Source organism: Apis dorsata, unplaced genomic scaffold, assembly GCF_000469605.1.
Source record: "Apis dorsata unplaced genomic scaffold, Apis dorsata 1.3 scaffold_247, whole genome shotgun sequence".
Lineage (NCBI taxonomy): Eukaryota > Metazoa > Arthropoda > Insecta > Hymenoptera > Apidae > Apis > Apis dorsata.
The window spans coordinates 165696-176548 of record NW_006263526.1 but is presented as its reverse complement, the minus strand read 5'-3'; the positions used below and the strand labels follow the sequence as shown (position 1 = coordinate 176548).

The 10853-nt window shown below is 24.5% G+C and overlaps 1 protein-coding gene across 4 annotated transcripts in view; it reads right to left on the bottom strand.

The window, feature by feature from the left end:
• Positions 1 to 719: 719 nt before the first annotated feature.
• LOC102676376 (coronin-2B-like) overlaps positions 720 to 10853 on the bottom strand; it is a 12453-nt gene continuing 2319 nt past the window's right edge. Inside the window, exons 1-10 of one of the 4 annotated variants that reach the window (XM_006615905.2) lie at positions 10570 to 10836; positions 8491 to 8701; positions 3482 to 3679; positions 3070 to 3186; positions 2276 to 2590; positions 1968 to 2192; positions 1693 to 1902; positions 1482 to 1599; positions 1171 to 1397; positions 720 to 1101 (exon numbers count right to left, since the gene is read on the bottom strand). In XM_006615905.2, the coding sequence (XP_006615968.1) occupies positions 907 to 1101; positions 1171 to 1397; positions 1482 to 1599; positions 1693 to 1902; positions 1968 to 2192; positions 2276 to 2590; positions 3070 to 3186; positions 3482 to 3679; positions 8491 to 8508 (1623 nt within the window). In that variant the 5' untranslated portion in view covers positions 8509 to 8701; positions 10570 to 10836 and the 3' untranslated portion in view covers positions 720 to 906. Of the gene's footprint in view, positions 1102 to 1170; positions 1398 to 1481; positions 1600 to 1692; positions 1903 to 1967; positions 2193 to 2275; positions 2591 to 3069; positions 3187 to 3481; positions 3680 to 8490; positions 8702 to 9801; positions 9922 to 10569; positions 10837 to 10853 lie in introns of those variants that run through there. The other 3 variants (XM_031510620.1, XM_006615904.2, XM_006615903.2) reach the window with 3 other exon arrangements.

Below are 10853 nucleotides of genomic sequence, written 5' to 3'. Positions count from 1 at the left end.
ATATATATATATATATATATATAAAACGAATCGCATACGATAAACGTGCATATGCACAAGCAGGTACAATTCTTTATGTACTGAACATTTAATACTTCGTTTAAGTTTTGCGTCTTTATATTAGGTTAATCTTTCTCCTTTTTTTTGATAATATAATTTTAAAAAATTATTTTCTAAAAAGATAAGACAACGTATAATCAATAATATACATTTTTTATATGCAAATAAAAAAAAAATATATTAAACTTCATAGAATCAGAAGAGAACTTCATTTATGAAATATTTAATACTTAAAAGTCATTCGATAAAACATTGCAACTTGGAGAAATATTAAGATTTTATATAGACAAAAACTCGTTTGTATGTGAAGGCAATAGTGTAAATCACAATTATTTGTTCATCTTTTTGTTCAATTTCTCTACAGCAGAACAATTTATTGCATCTTAAAAAAATTGACTAAATTATTGTTGCTTCATTGCTGTGTTTTTTTCTAATAATGGTACAAGATCACCAAGTAAAAAATTGCAAATTATATATAAAAAAGATATATTATAGAGAAATGTGAAATGCTATAAAATGCATCATATATCATTCATAAGATACATTAGAGATAATTATATAACTCTCTATTAATATATTATTAGAATATATGTAACCAGCATTTCCAGTTCATAAAGTTTCTCGGATACTTTTAAATAATAAATTTTTTTATTTTCTTCTTTTTTTTGTTCTTTTTTGTATGTATGTGTAAATTTTGTTAAAAGCGTAGGCATTTAATTGCCATGAACAATATACATATACATTATCACTTTGTTAAGTACCATGTTTGTTGTACAACTAGCAACAATGCTACAAAAAATTTTATTCGGCGCATACGTTGTATTATATTTCGAAATAATTGTATATTTACTGACGCTGAAGTTTGCGAATTTGCTCTTCCAACTCTTTAACGCGTAACTGACTGTTTGCAAGTTGTCTTCGTACCAATCTCAATTCATCAGTTTGACGAACAAATGCTAATCTCAGTTCCGCTTCATTATTAGGAATGTCTACATTCTCTAAAACCTTATTATCATTCAGTGGAGGAGAAATGATATTTTTCTGCAAAACACATTGATTAACGTTAGATTCATGAAAATATTAATAAAAATATTATGGAAATATTTCTACCTGTAATACAACATTGCCGAATTTTTGTTGCAGTTGCTGAAATTTAGTACTTTGATTACTAGATGTCTTTTGACTTTTCTCTGACATGTCATGAAATTCGATGGGCCTGTAATCTGGTACAGTTTCAGTAGACAAGAAAGCGAATTTCTTTTTATTATTCAAGTCAGTTGTTGGTGGAAGTTGAGGTGGCTTATATACTCGTGGCTTGTGCGTGGTAATACTACCACCTGTTTATATTTAAATAATAAAATCAAGTAATACAATACGGAGAAAAAATACAAGATAAAATGAAATTCTACAATCTTACTTACCGGTTTTCAAAGAAATTAAAATTGGTGGGTTGTTCATTCCGCTTATCCAATCTCTAGCTGATAAAGCTGGACAAGTACCTACAGTATCGGGATATAAATCTTCTTGGAATTGATCACTCTATAAAGTAAAAATAATTATATAATTATAATATAATTATATCGTATCGAATAAATACATTTATTTAATTTAATTTTTTACATTTCTACATACTTTTCGAGGAACTATCATGGATATCGGTTCGCACATTCCTCGAGTCGCATGTAATTTATAAAATCTGAATACTTCGCAAATAGCAGTATTAACGCCTCTTTTTGGCATTACACCTAATCCTCGTTGAGGATTTCCAGAGATGAATTGACTAAGATAATGCATCCAAGGTGCTTCGTTTACTATTTCATAATATCGAATATTACCATCACCCTAAAATAAAAAAAAAAACATAAAATATCTATTCTATATACAATTTTTTGACATTATTCTTTTACCTTTCCTGCCAAATATACCATGTTCGTATCGTTATCATAATATGGAAAAACTACTCCACTGGAAGAATCAATTGTTTCGCATGTTAATGGTATATTCAAATCATGTTGACTCCAGATAGCATACTGTCTGTCAGAATGTCGACTGAAACCTGTCGTAAGAAGACGACCAGAACTACCAAGGAAAACCACTTTACTAGCTTTTGTTCCAGCATGACAGACCCCTTCCTTTAATGAATGTTTTACAGAAATATTCATTCGAATAAATTTTAATTTTAAAATAAAAGTAATCAGTACAGAATAATACGTACAGAGACTACGATACCAGATCTTGGCTCAAAAACCCTTAATTTTTTATCCTTGCATGTTGTCGCCAATAAGCTACCATCACGATTTAATGATATACTATAGATTACATCAGAATGCCTATCAATTATATTGATGGCCTCTCCTTTATTTATATCCCATACGATAACAAGATGATCAAAGCCAGCACTAAATAGCACATTTTCAGCAACAGGGTGCCATTCTATGTATGCAACACGACGTTTATGTCCTTGCAGCTCCACTAACCACTCAGTGAGATTTCGTGATAATCCACCATCAGGAATATGCCACAATTTTATCTGCATTTAAGATTAGGGGAAAAAAATATTATGAAACAAATGAAATAAACTAAAATCATTAAAGCTTATAAAATATTTAAAATTATTGAAAAATAATTTTTTTAAATAATAATAGAGATTCCTATATTCTATCTTTTGTGTCATTTTTGCTATACATATGATGAAAATGATGAAAGTAAGTAGGATAAAATATTGCATTCTAATTTTAACAAAACATTCTGTCTTTTAGATAACAAATGATGGATGCCATATTCAGTCAAGTAGCAATTTGTCACAGATCATTTGACAAAACATTTTTCATTCGACTTACTTCATTGTAAGTTTAAATCCACGATGAAAATGTAACGAAAAACAATTTTCATCTAAACTTTTATGTAATTTCTAATATCTAATATCATAAAAGTAACAACCCTTTCAATAAATAAATATTGTCTAATATTTTAAATAATGATATATAAAAATAGGAACATAATCAGTACAGTGCAATCATCGGAACAGGAAGCGATGATATTATCGTTGAACGGATTCCATTTGATGTCCAGAACTGGTCCAGTGTGTCCAGTTACTCTACTGGCGTTAAAATCTAGTCTACCAGTCTAAAAAAAGAAAAAGAAGAAGGAAAAAATGAAACTTAATCAAATAAACTATTATTATTCAATTTAATAATCTTATTTAATAAATCATTAATTCACATTCTTATCTCCATTTATTTTTACATTTTGGAATATCTTTCTTTTTAGTATTTGGTACTAACATTAGGTATTTGTGTCAATCTATAATTCATAATTGGCCGTTCACGATTGCTCAGGCAAAATATATTATCAGGTAATGTTAATTCATATGCATGATAAGAATAGCGAATCGATAATTCGATAAGTTAAGATAACTTACGCGATCAAGCGGCAAAACCAAGAATGCCCCGCCGCCTGCCACTTCCGTCACAATGGCAAGGAATTTGGGATTCACAGCGCAAAATTGTGAGTCGTGTGCGTTCTTCGTGATTTTGATATTATCATAACATTTTTCTCGTTTAGCAGGTACACCGTAAACGTGGCGAAATTTACTGCTTCGAACGCCACGAAACCATGACTGGAAAAATTCAAATAGAATTACCATTGAGAATAAAAAAATATATTATATATTAACTAAACGGATGAAAATCATGATAAATTAGAATTTGAAAGAATATTGTTCTAAATCTAAAGTGTAGATTAATGTTTCTAAAAAGATCGCTACGATTATTTTTATTTATAATTATTTATGCAATTATTTATTATGCAATTATTTATATAAAAATTTTATAAAATGTTTAGTATTTATTTTTATAAATCTATCTTGGAATACAAGCAATTATGATATAGCTCATTTAAATTAAAACATTTTTTAATTGTAAGAAAATCAAAAGACTTTTATTTGCATATATAAATCACATCATCGTATCATTAATTCTCAAGTAAAAGCCGATGATATAACATGCAAAGTCACTTTATCACGTTGATAGGTCGATGAACTTAAAATGAGAATAATTATTCTTCGAAGCAAAACTTAAAACTAATCTTATGCTTCTTTTTAGGATCAATCCTTGCCAATTTTTAATAAATATTTTATTATTATTATTAATCTTTGCATTTATTTAAAATTATTTAAAAATAAACAATTCATTTTTCATTCAGATATGTGTGTGTGTGGGGGGGAGGGGCGCAAGAATTGTTAACATTCTTATTTTTGGAATAAATTTTATCACTTGTTATACTGGCAATGAATTTTCCAATGCTATAAAGGGATAGAATATTATTTGAAATTCAAGATAAATAAAAAATATCTATATCAAATATTTTTTAATATATTTATTTATATAAATATAATATATTTATATAATTTATGAAATTAATCAAGTAATTAATTTCCTAGGATATTATTATTGAAGACAATTATATAGAGAAATATTAAAAAAAGAAATTTTAAAATATTTATTCTGAAGTACTTTTATTGAAGATATATAATGAATTGAAAAAAATCACTTATTAATCATTATTATAAGAATCATTATTAACCGTATAGTTCGTCCAATCATTTTTGAGCATGCCCAACATAAAATCAAAATTCATACAATCATCTCTGATCGTTCGAATTCATCTTTAATATTCTCCGAATATTATTATTTGCAGCAAGGTCAATAACACGAACAGAATATATTTACACATTCCTAAAACTCTCTCTAACTCAGAAACCGTGAAGAAGAAAGTTTTGTGAAATAAAATGGACTGAACAATGTTACCAAATTGTTGAACATTTCTATTATTGATACAAAATTATTCAGATTCTTATCAAAATTACTTTAAAAAAATATTCTTTTTTCTTCTAAAAAATGAAAAGAGGGAAGAAATTATAAAAATTCTCATTGTTTTTTTATAGAAACAAAATGAAAAACAATGCAAATTGTTTTATTTTAAATATTAATTGAGAGTTTTCTTAATATTTTGAATTTTTAATTTAAATTGATTTTTAATTTGTTTTAGAATTAACAAAATTTTTTTTTAAAATAACTAAAAAACTGTAAAAAACTTATTATTTCTTTTAAACGAACAATTTTTTCATAATTTATTTAATTTCTTTTTTTGGAGTTTAGAAAAAATCCATTGTTTTTGTTTATGAACAATCAGTAATCTTATCTATTATTTTTCTTTTTAAATCTTTTTTTATTTAATTCTAACTCTCAAGAAATAAATTTTACCTATATTGCAAAAATAATAATGTTTTAAAATTTAATTTAATTTGATTTTTTAATTTTTAAATATTTTCATTAGAAATCAAGAAAAATTTCAAAGAAATCATTTATTGTTCATGATTTCGCATTAATGATATAAGTTTCATTTTAACTATATTTTAACGTTCGATTCTCATTTGTATTCGCACAAAATCACTGCGATGTGAAATCTTTGAAGTTAGTCGCGCATGGTGCATATAGTGAGCAACGTAGCGCGGTGAGACAGAGCAAATTATGCGACTTTTTCTTGATAAATAATGAAGAAATATATATCGAACGGATTTATGTTTCGATCCCTGCAAAATTCTAATCATAAGCTTCATTTAATGCAAGCGTAATTAACGGTAACATCTTTACGTTACTTTATCTTACATTACTTTTGTACATGTTATACACAATGCTTTGATCAAGAATAATAAAATAATGTTCTAATGATCTTATTATAAATTTAAAAAAAGTAATGAAAACTATATTTTTTATTATTTGATATATCATGATCATATTCAAGGAAAATAAAAGATTGATCTGATGATTTCTTCGTGAATTTAAAAAAAAACTGATAATTCGTTTCATGATAACATTTTTAATGATAACATTTTGGATGAAGGATAAAAAAACATAATAATAAAAAAACATTGATATAATCTTTTTGTAAGTTTAAAAGATAATCGAAAGCTACGCCTTTATATCATTTCATTATTTTATAATATTTACTTCTTTATAAGATATAAAAAATATTCAGATAATTTTTTAATAGATTTATGGATTTATTAAAAGCATAATCAATCAACTTTTGATTATTTATCACATACATTTTTCAATTTTTATAATTCATTATTTGATATTTTTTGTATAAGTTTATTAGAGAATACATTTTATCTTTTGCACTGTTTATTGAATGAGGCATTTGAAATTCTTGTATCGATGGTCATCAAAATTTCTTAGAATCTAATAGAAACGTGAATATGTTTATTAGCAGAAGATTATGAAATGATTAAGATAAATTTCTATTGTTCAAAATAAATTTTAATAAAATCTTTTTTTATTATCATATTAATCATAATTTAATAATAAAAATTTAATAAATTAATATTAATTTTTAAATTAAAACTTAATTTAACTAGGATTATTAATAGAAGCTTCATTATAAATTATTTGCTTTTAAAATTAATTTTAAAATAAATTCTAAATATTATTTTTATTAATCCACTTCTTTTTAACAAAAAAAAGATTAACTTAAGAAATAAATGAAATAATACTTTTATTGATTATATTAATGATATAAAAATACAAAAGAATGTAAACGAATTTAGAAATATGTGATTATTGCATTTTTATTTATAATTACTATATTTTTGAAAAAAAAAAGAAAATGATTTCAACTATATAAAATCATCTTTATAATTGGAAATTGTTTGTTTTAACTTTGTTGCGACAATATAATTTTATAGTATTATTCTTTCGTTTACTAAGAGTGATCAGTCATTCAACTGAATCGATCGTGTTTCACGAGTAATAATCGCGTGGCATGCTAACAGCAATTAAGGTCATACAAGCATTATGCACGCGTGCGATATTAATCGCCTTTGTCTAGTCACAATGTTATCAAAATGTTATAATTCTTCTGAAATATAGAAAAATACAATTAAGCGCAAAATTATCAAATGAAAAATAAAAAATACATATCGTATACATATATTATTATCTTACGTTTGAGCATGCAAATAATTAATTAAATATTTTTTATATAAAAAATTGAATAAAATTGAAAAGAAATAAATAAATTTAAGATATTGAACATGAATAAGTACATGCATAGTGCATTGTGCAAAAAAAAAAAAGAATATTTCGATTCATTGTGCCATAACCTTTCTCTTGTATTAGAATCATTCAAAATAAAAATAAACTATACTCTTCATTCATTATAATCAGCAAATAAAAGCTTATAAATTTCGTGTATATTAAAAAAATATGTTTTCAGTAATTGAAGATTTAAAATTTCAAATATTATTGAAAATTCGTAGCACAATTCTAAAATAACAATTGAACAATTGAAGTTGTACATATGTATCGATAGTAGTATCGACTAAATAATCGAAGTACATTAGTTAAATGATATCGATATTAAATAATACTAATAATAATTAAAGATATCGAAAATAGTTCAAATTTCGAAATTTAAATCAAAATAGATTAATTTATTAATAATCAAATTTTATTAAAATCTTTGAATTTCATTTTTATTAGATTAATTTATTAAAATATAATAAATAATAATAAATATTTTTCAAAAAGAAAATTTTATAAGAAAAATTACAACATTAATAAACATCAGATTAGATGACACAAAACTTGTACTAGTTTTTCTATTGATTTTTATATCTAGAAAGATATCAAATTGATATATTAAATTTTTGCGTTCTAGATTCATCTCTCGATATCGACAATAATAAGAATCTCAGATAAACATGTTCCAATATAACTAATATTATGCAAATTTAACATATCTAACATTATCGTTATTATGTATCGTTATTATACTATACTCAGAGAAATTAATCGACTTATAATTTTTGTGATTATCAAAATGTATCATATTTCTAATAAATTTCTTTTGCGAATTCTTTCGAATTTCAAATAAAATTCGATAAAAACATTAGGAAATTAAAAAATTAAATAAAATTAAAAATGTTAAAATCTATTAAGAAATTAAAATTTATTTATTTAAAAATATTAAAATTTATTTATATCTTTGAAATACAAAGTTTGATATTTAAATTTATGTAAGATTAGAATTTTAATATTAGAAAATGAAGAAAATTACTAAAATGATTAGAACATTGAATTGTATCAAGAAATGTCAAGAAATTAGGAAATATTAATGCAAAAATTAAAATTTAATCACTTAAGTAAAGATATTTTAAAGATATATTTAAAATCATTCGAAAGTATTCTTAAAAAATGACATTCTATCCGTAAATGAAAGAGAATCACATATCTCTAATTACTGATATCACGATATAACATAACATTAAATTATCAAAGAACACTCGTATTCATTAAGAAAAAAAGAAAAGAAGAAAAAAATTAATGTGATGATAAAAAAAAAATGTGAAACATCAAAAGCACTCACCTGTTTATCCTTGGTCATTTTTGTTATTAATCGAGCTTAGAGAGCCGATACACGTGCGCAGTGTGACGATGGTCGTCGATAGTGCACAACAGGAACGTAGTAATTGAATAAACCAGGACCCATGCATGTGAAGAAAGAGAAGATATTCAACTACTTCAAAACTCGCGCTCGTGATCAAACCGCATACAGTGGCAAGCTTTTTTCCACTTTACTGGAAGAAACAAAAAAAAAACACGGGGCCTATCTGATTACGAAATTATTTGAATAAAATATGCGAAATTCAGAAATATCAATTCATATATTTATATTGATTTATTCGTTTTTTTTTTAATTTAATTTTGTGACAAAATGAAAATATTCATTTAAGAATATAATGAAACATTATAAAAAAAAAATTTTGCAAATTGATTTACTGTAAAAACATTCATAAAATAAACATCGATTACTGCAAACATCGAAACATCAGAAAATAATTTCATCATAGAAATAATTTTTTGTACTGTTTTTTCTGCTTGCGTCATACTTCAAAATCAATGTTCAGTCTCTAAAATGAGAAGAATGAACCAAGGCATATTGTCAATAAGGTTTTATGCTTTTCGATAAACCTACTACCTAGTTGGTACAAAAATAACGATCTTCTTCAAGCCTCAATTACGCTATAGCACTTAAAAAAAGAGTTTCTAAAAACAACACTTGTTCCAATTTCTAGAATTCTACAAAAAATTCAATATAATATGTCAATAAATAATTAAAAAATATATATTATAAATAATGAATTAAAAAAAAAAGTTTAATTAATTTTTTTATCATGATATTTTGAAATATTTTTAATGTTCATATCATTTGATTAGGAATTAAAAATATGTCAAATTTAAAAAAATATGCATAAAATAAATTTATCTGCTTATTAACAAATAATCTTTATAATCTAAGTTAAAAATTAAAAAAAATGAAAAAAAGAAGATATTGAGTTAAAATAATTTTAAAATTATATAATTACAACAATTACACAATAATTACAATAAGTCAATCTAAGATTTAAAAATAATATTATAATTGAATATGATAATTGAAATGAAAATAAATATTATAAACAATTATATAAAAAAAAAATAAATAATAAAATTAACAAAAAATATGCTTTTAGTATATATATATATATATACGCTTTTAATAAAAATAGCGCAAAATTATTTATTATTCGATAATAATATAAATATGCACTTTATAATGAAAGATCTTTAAATTTGTTCAAATTACAATATTTTACTATTTTGAAACAAAAAAAACTACCGTTATTTATATACTAACCTAATACTTGAGCGGTCATAGCAACAACGTATTCTTTCTTGTCTGTCTCGAGAAGAAAGAAGTAATAATAGAAAAAAAAAAAAAATACATATATTTGTAAGATTATTCAATTAATATTTTTGCAATTACGATTTTTAAATAAGTTTGATAAGCAATCACAATTTGTTAATCGATAATATTCGGTAAATTCAATTAATCATTCTTCTTTCTTTATCATCATATCGTCGCAATATTGCTAATATAAGTAGCGTTATAACTTTTGATGTCCAATTAACAATTTGATGTCCAATTTAAAAGAAGAAGAAAAAAAAAAAGAATCGGCATTTTCCATCCATATAATTTTTACTCGCTCACATATTTTTTAATTGTACTGAAAAGAATGCGTACGTATACAGATGAAAACAAAATCACACGCATTGCAAAAATCAGAAAGCTATAGTTCTTTGTAATTATATTTTTTTCTTATCGTATGTGCAATATATATTTTGTTTCTTGTCCCTTTATTTGTTTATGCATTGTTGTGATCCCATATTTTTATTATTTTTTGTAAGAAAAAATACTTAAAACTTTATCCAAACTATCTTCAATTTAAAATTATGACAAAATTAAAATTAATGGATCTCTAAATTAAAAAAATGTATTTTTTAAATTTTCACAATTTACTTAATCGTAGAGAAAAAAAAAATACTTGTCAATTCGACTGCGCAGTCACGCGATGTAGATTCATTAAGACAGGCCCCGGCATGAAAGAAATAGCGCGTATATTACCTGCAATCGTAGCAGAGTTTCCAGACGTACGCGTTAGATCGCGAAAGTCGTCGAACCAGCACTGACTTCTGGCTACGGCTTCATAGCGATTGCCAGCTGAATATATCACGTGGCTTGTCGGAGCATATTTAATGCAGCGACGTAATATTTCGTGTGAACGCGTATCTTACCATGCTTTGTCATTAATTCATTGTCATTGTTTACGATATAATAAACTAAAACATTTTGTGCTAGTGTAATGCGTGAACAATTTGGATTGAGAGAAAAAATAGATAGATAAATAA